The 19,392-nt window shown below is 56.4% G+C and overlaps 4 protein-coding genes and 1 long non-coding RNA gene across 6 annotated transcripts in view; 3 read left to right on the top strand and 2 right to left on the bottom strand.

Moving 5' to 3' along the window:
- The first annotated feature begins 623 nt into the window (after positions 1-623).
- Rgl2 (ral guanine nucleotide dissociation stimulator like 2) lies at positions 624-8,071 on the top strand. The gene is made up of 18 exons (XM_021629822.2): positions 624-760; positions 953-1,149; positions 2,435-2,518; positions 2,742-2,920; positions 3,024-3,074; positions 3,160-3,457; positions 3,705-3,956; positions 4,043-4,146; positions 4,227-4,311; positions 4,385-4,453; positions 4,548-4,622; positions 5,671-5,703; positions 5,822-5,943; positions 6,040-6,135; positions 6,221-6,332; positions 6,413-6,706; positions 7,257-7,371; positions 7,453-8,071. The coding sequence occupies exons 2-18, from the start codon at positions 994-996 to the stop codon at positions 7,662-7,664; spliced, it is 2,337 nt and encodes a 778-aa protein (XP_021485497.1). The 5' UTR covers positions 624-760; positions 953-993; the 3' UTR covers positions 7,665-8,071.
- Positions 1,960-3,641, bottom strand: LOC132648300 (uncharacterized). The gene is made up of 2 exons (XR_009586666.1): positions 3,504-3,641; positions 1,960-3,057 (listed from the first exon to the last, which is right to left on the bottom strand). It is a non-coding gene; the product is annotated as an uncharacterized LOC132648300 (long non-coding RNA).
- A 791-nt stretch (positions 8,072-8,862) lies between the features above and the next one.
- Positions 8,863-10,652, bottom strand: Pfdn6 (prefoldin subunit 6). Of its 2 annotated transcripts, none has more exons than XM_021629816.2 (5): positions 10,485-10,652; positions 10,076-10,214; positions 9,795-9,865; positions 9,592-9,716; positions 8,863-9,069 (listed from the first exon to the last, which is right to left on the bottom strand). In XM_021629816.2, exons 2-5 carry the CDS (start codon positions 10,137-10,139, stop codon positions 8,940-8,942), a joined length of 390 nt encoding a protein of 129 aa, XP_021485491.1. In that variant the 5' UTR covers positions 10,140-10,214; positions 10,485-10,652; the 3' UTR covers positions 8,863-8,939. The 2 variants fall into 2 exon arrangements, with proteins under 2 accessions (XP_021485491.1, XP_021485485.1); XM_021629810.2 differs by lacking the exon at positions 10,485-10,652 and adding an exon at positions 10,335-10,409.
- Wdr46 (WD repeat domain 46) lies at positions 10,649-19,374 on the top strand. Its single transcript, XM_021629795.2, has 15 exons — positions 10,649-10,785; positions 10,865-11,071; positions 11,189-11,269; positions 11,398-11,510; positions 11,620-11,707; positions 11,789-11,850; positions 13,316-13,420; positions 13,524-13,674; positions 13,752-13,887; positions 14,227-14,326; positions 17,910-18,223; positions 18,359-18,453; positions 18,551-18,646; positions 18,832-18,945; positions 19,042-19,374. The coding sequence occupies exons 1-15, from the start codon at positions 10,717-10,719 to the stop codon at positions 19,168-19,170; spliced, it is 1,860 nt and encodes a 619-aa protein (XP_021485470.1). The 5' UTR covers positions 10,649-10,716; the 3' UTR covers positions 19,171-19,374.
- The window catches only part of Rxrb (retinoid X receptor beta), a 150,255-nt gene continuing 147,901 nt past the window's right edge, over positions 17,039-19,392 (top strand). Inside the window, exon 1 of the mRNA XM_060369099.1 lies at positions 17,039-17,042. The gene's annotated coding sequence lies outside the window, so the exon portion shown is untranslated. The remainder of the gene's footprint in view (positions 17,043-19,392) is intronic.

Here is a 19,392-nt window from a genome sequence, read left to right as displayed (position 1 = left end):
GCGGGTCTCTCACTCTCCCCCTTCCGAGGACCTCGGGGCCCCTACGATTACCTGGTCTTCCCGCAGCCGGGGAGACGACGCGGTCATCCCAGGAACTGCGCGCGCTCTGGCGTGCCGAGACACCCGGACGCCGGGAGCGACGGACCAGAGCGGAACCCGAAGCGCCGGAAACGCCCCGGCACCGCACCAGCTGGCTTCCGGCCCCGAGCTGGGCGGGCCTAAGGGCAGCTTGGAAAACCCGGCGCGGATTCGCTCCGTTGCACTCGCGCTGCGAGGGCAGTGTCGTTCCGGGGCTGCAGTAACGGGGTCGCGCCCTCAACAGGGCGCCTTCCGCGGGAGCTGCAGCACTGTTCTTGTTGGAGAAGGGGATTAAAATTCTATCCTTGCCCTCCCGCGGAGACTTGAGACAGTGCTCTAGGTGTCTAGTCTATGCTGGGCGACACGGGCTTCAGAAACCCCGAGTAGGGTTGTAGGGGACAGGGCGGTGGGGCATCTCGAGCCTGGGTCCCAGCCCCTGGCGTCCAGCACTCTCCTAGTCGGCGGCCCTGGCTCCTGTCCTCACTTCCTTCCCTTTTTGGCTCCTGCTGTCGGGCGGACGCGGGGAGGGGGGAAGCGGAAAGGGCGGGAGGGCCCGGGAGCCCGGCAGGGTGCGGGGTGGGGGGGTCGCGGAAAAGCCGGGGAGGGGACTCTGTTGAGGGCCAGAGACCGACAAGAACAGAGGCCCGGGACCCGCGCGCAGCCCCTCACCCTTCCCGAGCAGGTCAGAGCCAGAGCACCGGTGACCCTGCCCATTCCGCACCAGTTATGACCTAACCCCTAGCACGCACTGAGGGCCCGGGTTTCCCACTCCTGTGCACCCCTCACCTCCCAAGCCTTCCCGTCCCAGGTCCCTTCCTTGCCCGTCTCCCCACGCCCGCCTGACATCACCCCCACCCCACCCGTCTCTTCCCAGGAGCCCCCATGGCCCGACCCCGCTGACTCCTTCACTCGGCCATGCTCCCGCGGCCCCTGCGGCTGCTTCTGGACACGAGCCCCCCCGGGGGAGTCGTGCTGAGCAGCTTCCGGAGCCGAGACCCCGAAGAGGGTGGGGACCCAGGTGGCCGGGCCGTGGGCGGGGGGCAGGAGGAAGAGGATGAGGAAGAAGAAGAGGTGAGACACGGATGCTGGGATGCAGGGCATTAAATATTTCTGAGACTCTCCTCCTTTTGGTGTCTCTGGGTCCCTCGGTCTCTTCCTCCCTGCCTCACTCACACCCTGCCACACTCTCTGTGGGTGTCTGTCCCCTGACTGTGGGGTCCTGGTGTCTCTGTAGTTCTCCCTGTCCATCTGACTCGGATCCGCCCACAGGAACCTGCCGAGTTCCTGCCTGGAATGTCTGGCCAGCCGGCTGGCTGCCTGTGCCCGCGGGGCTCAGGTCTTCTTTGCCCATACCTGCCTCAGACAGCTGCCACTGGGCAGTTGTGTCTTGGTCCCTGTCTCCCTCCTCGTTTTTGTTTGGCGGGGAGGGGTTTGTTTCCACAGTAACGAGCTCCTCAGCCTCTAGGATTGGGGAGGGAACCCTCAGATTTCGCCGCCCCTTCCCCCACCCCCTGGTGCTGAATAGAGGGCAGCTAGCCAAGAGGTTCTGGCACCTGGAGAGATGATCTAAGAATAGGTAGAGAGTGGTCACCTTCGTCCTTCGAGACTAATAGTTGTGCCTGCAGCAGGATTTAGGGCTTCAGCAGGGTCCGGAAGTTAGAGAGCCCCCAGACTCCTGGGCCCCGACTTTGGTAAAGTTAGGGTGACTGGCAAGGCTGGTTTTTCGGGATCGGTCGGGGGAGGGGCTAGGGCCACATGACTCTGAGTCTACCGTGTCCCCCCACCCCCATCATCCCTACTTCCCCTTCTTGTGACTGGGATTGGGGCCGCCACCTTCAGGGGATCCCCGGTGCTGAGATTAAGTGGAAGCTGCATTCGGGAGACCTGGGGAAAGGGACTTTATACGGAAGGACTAAATTTGGGCTCCTCTGGTTCTGTCAGGGAGGGCGGGGCATGTGACGGCCTGAAGTTTCAGCTTCTCTGCCTCAGGTCTCTCTGCCTTTGGCTTTGTGCTTCTTCTGGCTTCTGCTCCTGACTTCGCACCCTGCTTTTCTGCTGTGTTGGGCTCAGCTGTGGGGGCAAGGGGATTTGGGGGTGTCCAGAAGAAGGGTTCCTGCATTCAGTTGAAACCCCCACTGCTACCTCTTCCGTTCCACCGAGTTCCGAGGTGGCTGGGGGGTCGTCTGAGCCCCAGGGTGGGTAGACCTGGGGTCACCAGCACCCTCTGCCCCTCGCACTCGCTGGTATTATCCCCCGCCATCACAGGTGAGGGGTACAGAGGGAGGAGCAGGGCCTGGGCACAGTGGCTGGGGACTGGAGGTGCTGTGGAACTCACTTCCTCTTCTTGTTTCTCCAGGCTTCTGTGTCTGTCTGGGATGAGGAGGAGGATGGTGCCACCTTTACTGTCACAAGCCGCCAGTATCGGCCTCTTCATCCCTTGGTGAGGTCATGAGTCTGGAATTTGACTTCTCACCTCTCAGTTCTTTCTTTGATTTTATTTATTATTTATTTATTTAGTGGCCAGAGCTCAGGGTTGGAGGTCTCGGTCGTGTGACTTGAGCCGTGGACTTTGCCCTTTCTGAACCATGGCTAGATCTGGGTTCTCTTGGATCTAGCCCTGGGATGGAGGAGACCCTCAGTGAGACACGCTCCGTGTTCTCCAGGCTCCCTTGCCTCCCCCTCGGTCCTCCCGACGGCTTCGCGCTGGCACTCTGGAGGCCCTGGTCAGACACCTGTTGGATGCCAGGACGTCAGGGGCTGACGTGACCTTCGCTCCAGCCTTGCTGGCCACCCACCGGGCCTTCACCTCCACTCCTGTCCTGCTGGGGCTTGTGGCTGACAGGTCAGGGACCAAGGGTTGAGCAGGCTCCTGGACTTCCTTGGAGCACTCAGAACACCAGGGGGGTTGGCCAAGCTGCAGAGGTAGACCCTGTCCTCATCCCCAGGCTGGAAGCCCTCGAATCGAATCCTCCTGGCGAGCTAGAGAGGACCACAGGGTGAGTGGCCCCCGTCTCAACCTCAGCGCCCTTAGAGGGAGCTGAGGCTGGGCCTCTGACCCTTGGCTGGTTCCCCGTCTCCCAGGGTAGCCATCTCTGTTCTTTCAACCTGGCTGGCCTCTCACCCTGAGGATTTTGGCTCTGAGGTCAAGGGTCAACTTGACCGGCTTGAGAGCTTCTTGCTTCGGACAGGGTATGCAGCACGGGAGGGTGTTGTGGGGGGCAGTGCTGACCTCATCCGAAATCTCCGGGCCCGGGTGGACCCCCGGGCCCCCGACCTTCCTAAGCCCCTGGCCCTTCTTGGCAATTCCCCTGCTGACCCCACGGATGTCCTGGTGTTCCTCGCTGACCACTTGGCCGAACAGCTGACCCTGCTAGATGCGGTGAGACCTTGACCTTTGACCCCACACTCCCTGACCCCATACTAACCTTTCCTTGCCTATAGATCATTTTCTTGCTTCCAACTCTCCTGGTCCAGTTCCTCTCCCATCTGCTGCTCTGACCCTTCTCTTCTCTTTACCCCCTGGCTGTTGCCCTTTGGTCCCTGGCCACTTGCGAGCCTCAGATCCCTGATACTGGAGACTTGCCTGGCTTGACTATAAATTTTAACCTGTGACCTCTGCCCTGCAGGAGCTGTTTCTCAATCTGATCCCCTCTCAATGTTTGGGAGGCCTATGGGGTCACAGAGACCGGCCAGGACATTCTCACCTCTGCCCATCTGTCCGAGCTACTGTCACACAGTTCAACAAGGTGGCGGGGGCAGTAGTTAGCTCTGTCCTGGGGGCCACCTCGATTGGAGAGGGGCCAGGGGAGGTGACTGTGAGGCCACTCCGACCCCCACAGAGGGCCCGGCTCCTAGAGAAGTGGATCCGTGTGGCAGAGGTAAGAGGCAACAGCACTGCTGGCTGGGGACTGTGACATGGAGCGGGCCCCCACAGCCTCCGTCCTGTGTTTTTGGGCCCTCACAGGAGTGCCGTCTGCTTCGGAACTTCTCCTCAGTCTACGCTGTGGTGTCGGCTTTGCAGTCCAGCCCTATCCACAGGCTTCGGGCAGCCTGGGGGGAAATCACCAGGTGGGAGGACGGAAGTGCCCGAGGCCCAGGGTGCAGAAGCTGCCCCAGGCCTGGGCTCAGGGTGCGTCTTTCCTCCCCAGGGACAGCCTCAGGGTCTTTTCCAGCCTGTGCCAGATTTTCTCAGAGGAGGATAATTATTCCCAGAGCAGAGAGCTCCTCATGCAGGTGAGGCCAGTCTGGCTTTCCCCAGCTGTGCATCTGCTCCCCTACCCCCATCACCTTGTTTTGTCACCACTAGGAAGCCAAACTGCAGTCCGCTGTGGAACCACACTCCAAGAAGTCCCCAAGGTCTGGCTCCAGGGGTGGGGTGAGTGCCCAATGGAGCCAGGAAGGGGCGGCTCACCACAGCTTTGTAGGAAGGGGAGGGGAAAAAGGGTTCACATCCCCATCTCTGCCTGTAGGGTGTGGTTCCATACCTCGGAACCTTCCTCAAGGACCTTGTGATGCTGGATGCAGCCTCCAAGGATGAGTTGGAGGTAGGTGTGTGTGTGTGTGTGTGTGTGTGGTCTGCCCTGGATGGCTTGACAAGAGCCCCTCAGGGTCAGGCAGACGGCCTCCACAGAAAGGCTGCAGGCAGAGGAAGTGGGGTGCAGTCTCTGGAGCCAGGGCCTGCTACCAAGGCAAGTAGCTGAATCTCTGTACTTTAGTGTATGTCCAACCGCATGTGTGTACATGAGCCTGTATATGTGTATCAGAGGTATATGTCAAGTGCTTAGAGCATTCTTGAAACATGGGCAGATACAGTTTACTAAATATGCAAATACTGAGTAGCGGCTGGTGGTGTGAGGTTCTCCCTACCATGTTCAAAATCCTGGGTTCCATCCCCAGCGCTGCCAACAAAACAGAACGCTGGGGTTTCCCGAAAGTCCCTTGCTCCACTGTGAGCCCCATTTCCTCATCTTGAAGCTCAGTGCTCTCTGCCTTTGGCAACAGTTTAAAGTGCCAGGTGTTGCTGGGTATCCCCGGAACCCCAGCTTGCACTCAGGATGCAGGAGCAGCTGCTCTCTCTGACTTAGAGGCCAGCCTGCTCTACATTGCTTCTCTATTTGTGTTTTTTGTTTTGGATTTTTGAGACAGGGTTTCTCTGTATAGTAGCCGTGGCTATCCTAGACTCACTTTGTAGACCAGGCTGGCCTCAAACTCAGAGATCCGATCCGCCTGTCTCTGCCTCCAGGTCTATTTGTTTCTTAAGATTTATTTTGCCCAGCATAGTGGCACATGCCTTTAACCCTAGCGCACAGGTACACTGTATTATACTTAGGATGTAGAGGCAGGTGTAGCTGTATGACTTGAAAGCTAGCCTGATCTACATAGTGAGTTCTAGGCCAGCCCAGGCTACACAGTGAGACCCCGTCTCGAAAATAAACAAGGATCAAATGAAGAGCAAGAGTTTGGGTCTGAGATAAGAGTGGAGGGAGAGGAGAGAGGAGTGCCAGGCTCTGAGTGGCTTGTGCTGTTTGGGGGAGGGGTGTTCTTACTGGTACCCAAGCACAGCACTTTTCTCCTGTTCCCACCGCCCTGCAGAACGGCTACATCAATTTTGACAAGCGGAGGAAGGTGAGAGGACTATGGGGCTGGATGTTGGCTTTCCCTGTCTGTGCTGCAGGAAGGGGAAGAGGGAGGCAAAGCCAGGGCTCTGGGGTTTGGCTCCTGCAGCTTGAGGGCTCCTTCCTAGGAGTTTGCTGTCCTTTCGGAGCTGCTGCGCCTCCAGAACGAATGCCGTGGCTATGACCTCCGACCCGACCCCGATATCCAACAATGGCTCCGGGGCCTCCAACCATTAACCGAAGCTCAGAGGTGACCGGCTGGGTGGTTGGGTTCTAGGATTCTGGCTTGGGGGTGGGTGTGTGTTTGTGGCAGGTCCTGACTTCTGCCCATGGCCATCCTGTCCAGTCACCGAGTGTCCTGTGAAGTGGAGCCGCCTGGCACCAGTGACTCCCCTGCTCCAAGGATGCTTCGGCCAACACTGGTCATCTCGCAGTGGACAGAGTGAGGGCACTATTGGCTGGCTGGGAGCTGGTCTCATGGGGACTTGCCACTGTCCCTGTCGCTGTCTAATCCCCTGCCTCTACAGAGTTCTGGGCTCTGTCGGAGGCCCCACGCCTCTTGTGTCCTGGGACCGGCCCAGTGCTGGGGGAGATGAGGTGCCTGCAGCTCCTGCTCCTCTGCTGACTCGGCTTGCCCAGGTGAGTCTGCTCAGGCCTCTGAGCACACGGCGACTTCTCCCTTTCGCTCCCTCCCTTCATGACCTCCCGTTTGCCCCTAGCACATGAAGTGGCCATCCGTCTCATCTCTGGACTCTGCCCTGGAAAGCAGCTCCTCTCTGCGCAGTCCTGCTGACCCTGGCCACCTCTCTCCTCCAGCCTCCTCCCCCAGGCCTTCTCGAGGTCACCGCCGCTCAGCCTCCTGTGGCTCTCCACTGAGTGGGGCCACAGGAGAGGGGCCCTCTAAGAGTCCTGGCTATGGGGGAGGGTCACCTGGGCCAGGGTCCTCTGATTGCCGAATTATCCGCGTCCAGATGGAGCTGGGGGAAGATGGCAGCGTCTACAAGAGCATCTTGGTGAGGGAGCCTGGGGCAGGGCAGGGCAGGGCGGGAAGGACCTTACCTTAGTAGACAGCAGTGTCGTCTTGGGTTTGTGCAGTCAGAGGACTGACTCACTTGCAGCTTCTGCAGGCTCAGAGCAGGTGTTTGCGGCAATGGTAACTGCATTTGCAGGCCGCACCCTGAGTTGCCGGGAGCTGTATTACACTTTCAGAGCCAACAGTTTTCCCTCAGGGAAGCAGCCTGGTTGCACTGGGCACCATGTGGGCTGCCTTATGGGGCACTGCAGCTGCTATGTTGGGTTTCTTGTTTATTTTAAAGCATTGGACACAGGTGACCTTTCTGGCTGGGTCAGAAGGATGGGAAACAGGCCATCATTTTTTTTTTCACCCCCCCTTGAGACAAGGTTTTTCTTTGTAGCTCTGGCTGTCCTGGAACTTACTCTGTAGACCAGGCTGGCCTCAAACTCACAGAGATCTGCCTGCCTCTGCCTCCTAAGTGCTGGGATAAAAGGCATATGTTAGCACTGTCTGGCTTATTCATTGTTCTTTTGGTCTCTTTCTGTAAGGTGACAAGCCAGGACAAGGCTCCAAGTGTCATTAGCCGTGTCCTTAAGAAGAACAATCGTGATTCTGCTGTGGCTTCAGAGTTTGAGCTGGTCCAGCTGCTCCCTGGGGAGCGAGGTAAGCAGCCCGGAGGGAGTGCCCTTATGCCTGGCGCTTGTGGGAGGAACGAACGCTTGACACCCACCCCTGAACCCACAGAGCTCACCATCCCACACTCAGCTAATGTCTTCTATGCCATGGACGGCGCATCTCACGATTTCCTCCTGCGGCAGCGCAGAAGGCCCTCTGCTGCCACACCAGGCTCCCACAGCGGCCCCTCTGCCTCAGGAACTCCCCCAAGTGAGGGAGGAGGGGGCTCCTTTCCCAGGATCAAGGCCACAGGGAGGAAGATTGCTCGGGCACTGTTCTGAGGATGAAGCCCCATCAGTTTACAGACGTCATAGCACTTATACCAGGTGTGAGCAGCCATCACTGCGGTCACATCAGACCGGAAGCCCTGAGCAGGCCGGCCACCCTGGGCCAGTGAAGTCACTTGTTTACCGAACCACTGCGAAAGCCAGCCCCGTGGGACTGGTGATCATACCCAAGTTGGATACCTGCATCTCGCTTCCGCCTCTGGGAACGTGGCACAAGTTTGTGCTGGGAAGAGTGCTAGCTCCGGCCACATGCTAGCCTGTGACGGGCCAAGGAAAGGCCTAGAGGCTTGGAGCCCAGGCAGAGGGCAGTGACAAGACGTTCTGTCCGGAGCCCCTTGTCCAGATCTGGGGGTTCTTGTCACTGTGACAACACTAAGATAATAAACCAAAACACTACCTGAGTTGTGCTGCCTCCTTCAGTGCACAGGACTGGATGCTGGGACTGGGGAGTGTTGAAAGCAGGAGGCACAGAATGAGGGCAGTGATTCTCCACCACGAGATGCCTGGTATAGCTCAGAGGTGACCTGCTTGGTGGGACACGCCAGGCCCTGTGCGCCCCTTGCATCTGAGAGCAGGATACGGGTCAAAGGTAACCCAGTGACCCCTTCACTCCTGACGCCTTTATAGACTTGTTTCTCTTGTCAAAGACCCTGAGAATCAGGGGCCCCTGAATTACAGTGATTACTGTAGGCTTATCTCAAGGCAGACTCAAAAGAAATAACTTAAGACAAAGAAGGAACAAGTTTGTGGGTGTTTTGGAAGGAATTTCAGTTAAAACTCAGTTAAAAGTTACATTCAAACCCATCCTAAGAAGACAGAGGTGAAAACGAGCTGAGGGTCTAGGGACAACACTCATGGAGAGTGACGTCACACCCTGGGCTCAGCTTGGAGAGCGGAATTCCACAGCAACACGCTGCATCGCCTACTCTGTCCCAGGGTAATGCCGACCAGCATGACGGAAGCTAAAGGGTTGTATGTGCAGGCAAGAAACAGCTTGAGGCAGCTCAGACTTGTTTCAAAAGTGCAGGCATATAGGCAACACACTGAGTCCAGTTCTCAGCAACAGGAAAACAAAACAAAACACCAGAATACTGCCCCAGAGAGATTCCAGTTACAAGGATTTCAGAGGTGTCAAGTACTAGGAAGGGCCAGGAAAGGGAAATGGAAACAATGTGAGGAAACACTGACTAGGAAGTAGGGTTGGTTTTGTATACATTTTATTGGCTCAGGGTTAGCCTCATCCCTCCCTCCCCTCCCCCTCCCATGGGGTCAGGCCTTCCCAGGAGCCCCTGCCTTTGCTGCCTGGGCCCGCTGGAACTCCTGCTGCAGCTGAGCAAGGGTTTCCCTCTGTTGCTCTGACTGCCGCTCAAGGTCCCGAAGCTGCGATTCATAGCGCTTGCTGAGGAGGGAAAGGGGAGACAAGCGGAAAGGAGAAATCAGTGGGGGTTCACTGGTTCGGGACAGAGGGAGACTGGTGGAAAATTTGAGGTGTGTGGGAAAGAACTTCGGGGAGGGCCCTAAGGGCAGGAAAGGGCTGGTGAGAGGGATCAGTGGGTAAGGCTGCTGTCCTGCAAGCCCGACAGCTGATTTCAGAGTCCCACAGGCTGTCCTCTGACTTTAACGTGTGTGCTATGGCACATGTGCCCCCATCAAATGTAATCCAAGAAGAATGGCTGGAAGTGGTGGCACTCGGCTGTGATCCCATCCCTTGGGAAGCAGAGGCAGGCACATCTATGACTGAAGCCAGCCTGGTCTACAGAGCGAGTTCCAGGCCAGCCAGAACTTCGCGCTGAGACCTTGACCCAGGGAAGAGGCAATGAAAAGAGGGCTTGGGAAATGGATGAGCAGGGGGCTTGCTTTGGAGAACTATCCAGCACGGGCTCAACACTTGTGCCCTGCAGACGGCAGCTGCAGCACTTACATTTCCGCTGTGATATAGTCTAGCCTCTTCCCCACCGTGGCCCGAGCCTCTCCCAGCTCCTGCCTGACAAGCACCGGTCCCAGAAGCTTAAACACCACGTTGGATCCATCCAGCAAGGCCAGTTCCTGAAGAGGGGATGGGGTGGTGTGTGAGATAGCTGTGCCCACTAAAATCCCTCTTTGCCCCCAGCGTCCCATCCTCACCTCCTTCACGATATTATTTTCCGTTAGCTGTGCCTCAAGCTTCTGCCTCCCTGACATGGATTTACTCAAGTCTGGAGTGGTGAGAGGAAACACACGATTAAAAACATCAAGCGGGCCAAGAACCGCTCAATCCCGAGACTGGCTGTGGGGAAGAAAGCGAGGATAGTAAGGCAAGGGGCAGCTAGCTGCACACGGGGCCCCCGAGGGGACGCGACGCCTCACCACGGTGTGCTTGAGTTGCCAGTGGAGGGGGCAGGGCCACAGCAACTCCGCTCTCTTACCCTTCTGCAGCTGTTGGTATTTCTCCACTTCTCCCTGCAGCTTCTTTTGGATCAGCTCAGCCATGGTGGAGGTGAAAGCCTCCTGGGCGGGGGTCGCTGGGTGTCGCGCTGGAAGGCGCCTGAGCTCCCCTTTCTGGCCCTGCAGAGGGACAGCACTTTCTACCCGCAGCTCGTCCAGGCTTTCCTCGTCCGGAATAGCCTCTGCCTAGGACACGGAGAGCGAAAAGAAGACCACCCTCCCAAGTCCTCCAAGCCAAACCTCTTCACGTTCTACCCTGTGTGTCAACGAACCCGGAAGCAAACAAGGCATGCTGGGAAAAAGACGGCGCCGGAAGCTGCGTCGACACACGCCGGGACGTGTAGTTCTGACCTGTGTGTGAGATTCTGGAAAAATAAAACTCATCGTTACCGAGATCTGGGTCCCAGACTTTCCTTATAGTCATCACTTGGTCCGAAGCTGCCCCTTGGGCGAGCCTACCCGGCTCAGAGAACCGTGCCCTCACTCAAGATGGCACCAGAGGCGTCAGAGCCCCGTACAGCGCTGATTGGACGAAGGCCGCGGGACGACCGGAAGTTTCCTAGAGGGCCGTGGGACCGCCGGAAGGGAGTTCCACACGTGGATTGTGGTCTTGGTCATCGAGATGGAGACAGCCCCAAAGCCGGTTAGGGGCGTCCCGCCCGGGAAAAACAATGCTCAGGCCAAGAGGAAGGTAGCGGCTCTGGTGGGAGGCGGCGGCCGCTGGGCTCGGGCTGGGACTGCGAGTGCGAGGCCTTCTCCTGTGTCCCTAGAAGCCGCGGCGCTACTGGGAGGAGGAGAGCGCCCCGCCCGCTGCCGGTGCCTCCCCGGGGCCGCCTGGGAAGAAGGCGAGGACTCGGGAGCCGCGACCCCAGAGGTCCAGGAGCGTGCACCTCGCCAGGGCGGCTCGGTTCTCCAAGAAGCCCCAGACCGCCAGGACCGCCTCCGACCGGAAGAAGCCGCGGAGGACCCTGTCGGGGGTGAGCCCGGGTTGAGCCGGGGCTGACGGGGGGCCAGGGCAGGGCGCCCCGCGCAGTGGAGAGTGCCGGGAACCCCGACGATCGGAGTCTGCCTCTTGCCTCCCTGCGCCGCTCCAGGCCCAGGACCCGTTCCCAGGATCCGCCCCCGCCCCCGTGGAGGTGGCCCGGAAGTTCTGTCGCATTGACAAGTCCAGAAAGGTGAGGGCCAGCGGGGCTGTGGGAGGGACTGCAGAAGGCAGAGTGCGCGGGTGAGATGGTGGGTGGTGGCCCCCCTCGGACCCCGCCAAGGCACTCCGGCTCTGCCAACCCTGCCGGCGATGTCATAGCTCCCACATCCGAAGCCTAAAACCCGAAGCAAACTTGAGAAGGCTGAAGCGCAGGAGGAAGAGGCGAGCGTGAGAGCTGCCCGCGCTGAGCTGCTGCTTGCTGAGGACCCTGGGTGAGCGGACCCCGACCTGGGCTTTCCCTGCCATCTTTCTGGGACGTTGTTTTTGCATTTTTACTCCGTGCTGGAGTAAAAATTTTACTCCGTCCTGACTGCCTTTCAGGTTTCTGGAAGGAGAAGATGGGGAAGACACAGCAAAAATACTGCAGACAGACATTGTGGAGGCCGTGGACATTGCAAGTGCTGCCAAGGTGAGCCTGAGGAGGAAGAGGGGCCCGGGAGACCACTTGGGCGAGTTCATTCTTTCATGATCATCTTCCATCCTTTCTCAGCACTTTGACCTGAATCTGAGGCAGTTTGGACCCTACAGACTGAACTACTCTCGAACAGGGAGGTAAGGCTGCGTTCCAGTGGCTCTATTCTCTTAAAAAAGGACTTGTCTTAGCACACGCCTGTGATCTCAGTATTTGGGAGGCAGAGTCAGGTGGATCTCTGTGAATTCCAGGCCAGCCTGGTCTACAAATTGAGTCCAGGACAGCCAGGGCTACACAGAGAAACCCTGTCTCAAGAAAACAAAGGGCTTCTTATGTATTTACTTGTTTGTGTGCACAGCTGGAGGCCGGGTGAGAACTGGGCTTGTGCTTTTTTAACCTGGAAGCCAGCAAACCCTCTGTGATGATCCTGTCTCCCTTTCCCTCTAGGCAGGGGTCATAGGCATGCGTAGGACACAGGTTGCTATGTGTGTGCACTGCTAGCTCTGTCTCTCTGCATTGCCCCACTTCCATAGTTCCCCACCCCCTTTCTGAGGAAGAAGGGTTAATTTTGGTCCATAGTTCCTGGGAGGTAGTCTGTTGTGGTAGAGGGATCATCACAGCAGGAGCTGTAGGAAGCTAGAGAAGGAACCCATGACCTTGTGTGTGCCCACAAAGTACACGCGTGACTACTGAGCTACACCTCCTGTCAGCCCCTCCACTTCCAGTGACTTTAGTGTGTGTGTGTTGTGTGTGTGTGTGTTCCTTCGTGTGTTGACATCTCTGTACCTGGGTGTGTGTGCACATGATTACCAGAGGTCAGTGTGGCATCCTGCTTAGCGTGTTGGCGCATGCCCATGACACTGTGTGTGGGGGTTCACTCAAGGATCAACTGAGTGGAGTCATTTTCTCTGTCTGCTGTTATGTGGGTTCTGGAGTTCAAACTCAGGTCACCAGGCTTATAAGCAAGTACTTTTAGCCACTGAGCCTCTGTGCTGAACCTACACTTTTACCTTTTAACATTTCTAAGTTTTTGTTTAGTATTTTATGTGCACAAGTGTTTTGCCTGCATGTATGCCGGAGCATCACGTGAGCCTGGTGCCCAGGGAAGCCAGAAGAGGGTGCTGGATCCCCAGACATTGGAGTTCCCAATGGTTGTGAGCAGACACGTGGGTGCTGGGAGCCGAACCCAGGCTTCCCAGAAGAGCGGCAAGTGCTCTTCACAGGGGAGCCTTCTCTCCCGTCCGTATTTCTGAGCAGGCTCCTCCCTGAACTGGTGTCCAGCAAGACCCGCCTGCCTCAGCCTCCCTGGCCCTGGGGTTCCATGTGTGCCAGGGACCCAGGCTCAGGCCATTAAGTCCTTACACAAGCACGGTTCTGACGGAGCCGTCTGTCTAGCCCGTTTGGTGACTCTGAACTAAGTTTGGCTGTGTTTCCTCAGCTCCTGGAGCTGTGCCCTCCTCAGCTATCCAGGGTGGATCTGGCTGCTGCTGGCCACAGCAAGGCCCTCTCGTCTGTCGAGGGCCTGAGATGGGGCTCCTGAATCATTCCAGTTAGGGTCAGCGTGCTCCCTGCATTAACGCTCGGCCTTTGCTTCACTTCTGACAGACACCTGGCTTTAGGAGGCCGTCGGGGTCACGTGGCTGCCCTCGACTGGGTGACAAAGAAGCTCATGTGTGAGATCAACGTCATGGAGGCAGTGCGGGACATCCAGTCAGTGTTTCCTGTTTGGGTCGATGGGGTGGGCCTGCCCACTCTCAATGGGATGATGCCCTGTGGGCCTGTCTCCTGTGAAACTCGTGTCCTTTTTGTGCAGCTTTCTCCATTCCGAGGCTCTGCTTGCCGTCGCTCAGAACCGTTGGCTTTACATCTACGACAACCAGGGCATTGAGCTCCACTGCATCCGCCGCTGTGACCGCGTCACTCGGCTTGAGTTTCTCCCCTTCCATTTTCTCCTGGCCACTGCCGTGAGTTGCAGAGGGCCCCGTGGTAGTGCTCGGGAGGACTTTTGTCCTGGACAGCTGGACATGTTGTTTTCTCTCAGTCAGAGACAGGGTTTCTGACCTACCTGGATGTGTCAGTGGGGAAGATTGTGACAGCTCTGAACGTGCGGGCTGGACGCCTCGGTGTCATGGCTCAGAACCCCTACAATGCTGTTATCCATCTTGGACACAGCAACGGTCAGTTCTGGCTTTTCCTTTTTTTCTTTTTGAGACAGGGTCTGGTACCCATGTCAGACTTGCGGCTCCAGCAGCTGTCCTGTCTCAGCTTCCCACATGGCGGATACCACAAGTGTGTGCTGGCTGCTGTCCTGTTCCTCTTGGGCTTCTCTGGCCCTCTTCAAGTGCATTAGTCAGTGCTCCCGAGCCACACCCCAGCCACTCATCCTTGGAGGTTCTCCTCTCCGTCTTCATCTTGAGTCCCATCTTTCCTCCATTTAGTAACCTAAGGCTGAAAACAGCAACAGGAGACCTGGGCCAGGCTTGCATTAGTGATCCGGGTTCTTCCCTCACTTCCAGGCACTGTGTCCTTATGGAGTCCAGCTGTGAAGGAGCCACTGGCAAAGATTCTGTGCCACCGCGGTGGGGTGCGGGCTGTGGCAGTGGAGTCTACAGGCACGTAAGTCACTGGTTTGGTGATACGGTGTTGGGCAGGGCTGGGCAGAAAGAGGTGGGTGGCAGCCACCTCTGAGGAGCACAGATGGCTGCATGTGTCCTCATCTTGCCACTGGTCAGCTGTGTAAAGTGTGGCTGTGTGATGCAGCCTCTGTGTGCCAGTTTCCTGGTCCTCAGAGCATGGTGGGGCTAGCTTGGTGCATGTCATGGCTTCCAGGAGCACTTCCCATTGGCGCACTTGGTAGTGTGTTACTTTGTGGTGGGTCTGTCACTTGGTGTGACACTTTCCTCCTAAAGTGCCTTGTTTCCCATTCCTTTTCTCAAATATTTGCCCAACCTGAACCCAACTCTCTGTAGCCACATGAGGTAGATTCAGGGATTCACGTTAATGTCCCTAGTTCAGCTCAGAGCCTAACCTGGCAAAGATGCCCTGTGAGTGATGGATGGCAGGAACTAAAGAAAATACGTCTCAGACTAGGCATGGGGAATGTTGATATTCCCTCAGGGACAGCAGACTCCCATCCTGCTACATCTGAACTGGCCTCTTTGAGAATGACACAGTGTATCCTCCTTACTAGGCTTGCTTGAAAGCTTTAATGTCTGATGAGAGCTAAACAGAGGCTGAGCAAGCTGACATTCCAAACTCCATGTCCACGCAGTTTGTGTGTGCAGATGGGGAGTGGTCTCGCTTTGTAATTCAAACTGGCCCGGGACATGTAGCAAGCCTCCGGCCTCAGCCTCCTCAGTGTCTGGATTATGGGATGCACAGTCTGCCACGGTGCCTTCCTTTTACAGTTTGAGCCACGCAGTTCCCAAGTTCTTCAAGAAGCAGCCTGAGCAGCACCCTGTTAGCGTCCAGAGGAAGGCGCACAAGCCACTCAGACACCATCTCAGTTGGATATGGATGATTTATTGAAGGCAGCACCCCAACACTGACCATTTTCAGGGACACAGTGGACTTGGGAACCAGGCTGTGACATTGTGTGTTTCTCAGTTAGCTTAGAAAGGCAAAAACCACAATTAGCTCACATGGGGAGTTGGGGGGACAGTGGAACAGGGTAGCCACCTCTGACTTTAGTTATTTTTGCTAACAAGACAAAGCAGTTGTAGCTCCTTTAATTTGATTGGTCCCAAGTGGAGTTTCTAGTTAGGGCCAGCTGCTCTTATGCTTGGGGAATTTCTGGGAGTGGCAAGGCCACAGGTTCTGCTGAACACAAACATAGCTTTTGGTCAACTTGACCCTGCACAGAGAGCTTTTATATCAGCAACAAGCTGAGACGATGTGGCTGGTAGGCCTGAAGAATAGCCAGAAGGGCCAGGGCTCTGTAATGGAAGTTTTGGTTTCTTTGTATGTTATGTAAATAGGCTTTTGTTTTAATCCCAGGTGTGGGATTTTAGTTGAGACATAGTTTGTCCACACCTGTTGATTGTCTCATGTGGAGCGAGGCTTTTGCTGGTGATGGCCTGCTGTGTGCTGCCGGGAGAGGGCCGTGGTCTAGGACTCCGAGGCTATAAACTGAGAGCTGAGAAAGAAGGTGCAGTATTCTGTGTGGCATCGCTGTTGGTGCTGTTGGTGCACGGCTTATAACTGTGGCGGTTTGGAGCAAACAGACTGAGAGACTTCAGGGCCCAGCAATGTGAAGGAGACCCCTGGCTGTGTCTGTGGATGACGGAGATGGTACACAGCCCTAAAAGAACCCCTTGACCCTAAACAGCTGGGTAACCTTTACCCTAACAGCCTCACTAACCTTCTGTCTCTCCTACTTAAGGTTGGGAGGGAAGGGAGGAGGAGGCCTAAACACCCCAAATAAAGTAGAGTTTTAAACAGACTGCTACAGGTGGCTCTCCGCTACAGCTCAACACACCCTTTAAGCCCAGCACCCGGGAGGCTGAAGCAGGAAGATCAAGGTTCAAAATTTGGTGGTTGTTGGTCACTCAACTGTCTCTAGTTTTCCTAGAACTCACTCTGCAGATCACGATGACCTTGAACTCATAAAGATTCACCTGCCTCTGCCTCCAAGTGCTGGGATTAAAGGTGTGCACTGACACCTCCCCACCCTGGTAGTACCGCTTTTGATCCTGCTTGTGACTACCCTTGAAGTCCTGCCTGCCTTTCCTTGTACCTCTGGGAGCCTATGCTGTCTCCCCTGACCTGCATGATGCTGTTCTCAGAGGAATTTCCCACAAACCACTTGTACCGTCTTACACGGATGATCAGGGATTTAACATAGAAATTTAACATAGAAAAATCAGTAAACAAGAAGGTAGAAGAAGGAAAAGCCCAGTTACCAACTTGTAGAAGCTTTCAAAATGCTGAGATCACTCTGGCTGCCATCATTGTCCTTGTGGACAGGTGCTTTGTTTCTACCTTCTCCCATCTACGCCAGCTTGGCTCTGGCGAGCAGGAAAGCCTGTCTGAAGCCTTGTGCCTTTAGTGGCCACTAGGGCTGAATGTAGCTCACCCTGCCTGGGCCCCCAACTGTCCAGCCCAGGGCTTCATTGCCTGGTCAGTACTGTAGTCGTGAACTGGATCCCTGCTTGGCCCTGGTTCTCCTCAGGTGACAGGTGAAGCCATCTCTTCCCCAAGGGTTTCTGGAAGCCTGCACTAGGATTGCATTGACTTAGCTCCTGGAGACTGAAACGCTTCTTGTGAAATGCTTCCCATGAGATGCTTCCGCACGCAGCGGGGCTAACGGACTGGAACTTAACTGCTGGATCCCATAGTCGCATGTTATCACCGTTAACTCCCTCTCAGCCTCTGAAGAAAGCAGCTTACCGTAGGGAATTTGGTTCAGCATGGGGTAGCTCTGTGCTGTCTGTGTGCTACTTTCTACGAGTGTCTTCTAGGAAACATGGTCTTCACACATCACCTCACTGGCAAAGAGATGCTGGGCTAATGAGCTGTGGGGCAGACCTCAGGACACCCGCGTAGTTCTTTTGCTCTTCTTCCCAGCAACCCTGAGGACAGACTTCTGCTGTCATGTCTGCCCATGGCTGGTGTGCTACCACAGCGCGGGCTCTTTTGCCAGGGAAGGCCTCCCTAATCTCTAGGTGCTTGGACCTTTTGCCCAGCCCTGCTGCCTATCTAAGGTAGAACATGTGCTTAGGGACAGAGGACATGTGTTCTGCAGATCTGTGACTTGGGGGCAGTGTGGTGCCAGTAGGTTTGGGGGCAGGCACTCGATAGCCGTGGGCAGGAGAAAGGGGTAGCTAGCGCAGCTGTCCAGTAGGCATGCGGTCCTGACGTCAGTGCTCCCGCCAAACCACAACAAACCCCCAAAGAAACAGGTCTGACTTGATGTTCCCTCACCCAGATCTCCCTGGCCTTGAAAACAATGGGTGTACCCCTCAATCTCAGTTTTTGGAAGAAGAGTCAGGTTGCTCTGGAGTTTAGGACGCCATAGTGAGACTCTCAGAACAGACAGATGAGAAGCAACAAATAAATGGAAGCAGTGAGGTGTGTGGGGTGCAGTGTTTAGTGTAGAGAGAGTCACTCTTTCCATCACGTCCAGATTACACACTTGGGACTTGGCCACAGGCTCCAGTCAGTCCCCACTGGAGACTGATTGGTCCATTTCCCCACACAGGTACATGGCCACCTCTGGTCTGGACCACCAGCTGAAGATCTTTGACTTGCGAGGGACATTCCAGCCCCTGAGTGCCCGGACCTTGCCCCAGGGAGCAGGGCATCTGGCCTTTTCCCAGCGGGGCCTGTTAGTTGCAGGAATGGGTGATGTGGTCAACATATGGACAGGCCAGGGCAAGGCCAGCCCACCCTCCCTGGAGCAGCCTTACCTGACCCACCGATTATCAGGCCACGTGCACGGACTCCAGTTCTGCCCCTTTGAAGATGTGTTGGGGGTGGGGCACAGTGGAGGAATCACCAGCATGCTGGTCCCTGGTGAGTGGGCCAGAGAACATGACATGACCATAAGTGTTATGGGTTAGAGACAGCTGGGGAGGGGCAATAGGCCTGCTCAGTCCAGAGTGGCAGGACTATACTCAGCTCCACGTTCCTCTCTCCCGTCTCCCTCAGGGGCTGCTGAGCCCAACTTTGATGGTTTGGAGAACAACCCGTACAGGAGCCGGAAGCAGCGCCAGGAATGGGAGGTGAAGGCTCTACTAGAAAAGGTGAGCTCTGCTGGGGCTTGAACCTCCCGGCTTCCGTCCCTTTCTGGTGTCACCTCCTTGTGGCTCCTTACTTATTCCTGTCCTGTGATACTTGCAGGTACCTGCAGAGCTCATCTGTTTGGACCCCCGAGCCCTGGCAAAGGTAGATGTGATCACTCTGGAGCAGCAAAAGAAGGAGCGGATAGAGAGACTGGTATGGAGCTGCCTTACTGCCCGGCCTTCCTCACTCCTGCCTTACTGCCCGGCCTTCCTCACTCCCGCCTGAGCATCCAGTCCTCAACTCTGTGCGCCACCTCATTTTGAAGTACAGCTCAAAATGTAGGTAGGAGCTGTCAGCTCACTAGGACTGCTGTTGACTTCCCTCCTGTCCCTTGTCAGGGCTATGACCCTGATGCCAAGGCTGCCTTCCAACCCAAAGCAAAGCAGAAGGGCAGAAGCTCCACAGCGAGCCTGGTGAAGAGGAAGAAGAAAGTCAAGGACCAGGAGCACAGGGTGTGTAAGCGTGGGCTGTCAGGCTGCACCCTCCAGCCTTCTGTCAGCCAGCCTCTGCTCACTCTGCCCTGTGCTTCCTCCCCACCTTCTCCCCAGGATAAAGTCCGGCAGAGCCTTGAACAGCAGCAGCAGCAGCAGCAGCAGCAGCAGCAGCAGCAGCAGCAGCAAGAGCTGGCCAAGCCTGCTAGAGCCCGTCCATCTGCACTGGATAGATTTGTACGATGAGCTGACAGCACTCTCCAAGATGACCCAGGGGCCATGGCTCAGTGGGCAGAGGCGCTTGAGATGTCAAACCTGAGTTCAGTCCAGGCAGCAGGGGAAACACAGAAGTTGTCTTTTAACCTTTCTGTGGATACAAAGACTAATGCACACTCAGGGAGGCGCGCAGCACACACACACAGTGTAAATAAATGAAACACAAGGATCCCAGTTGTGTCTCAGCTGGGT

This window comes from Meriones unguiculatus, chromosome 16 (assembly GCF_030254825.1).
Source record: "Meriones unguiculatus strain TT.TT164.6M chromosome 16, Bangor_MerUng_6.1, whole genome shotgun sequence".
Lineage (NCBI taxonomy): Eukaryota > Metazoa > Chordata > Mammalia > Rodentia > Muridae > Meriones > Meriones unguiculatus.
This window is presented reverse-complemented; position numbering and strand designations above follow the sequence as displayed.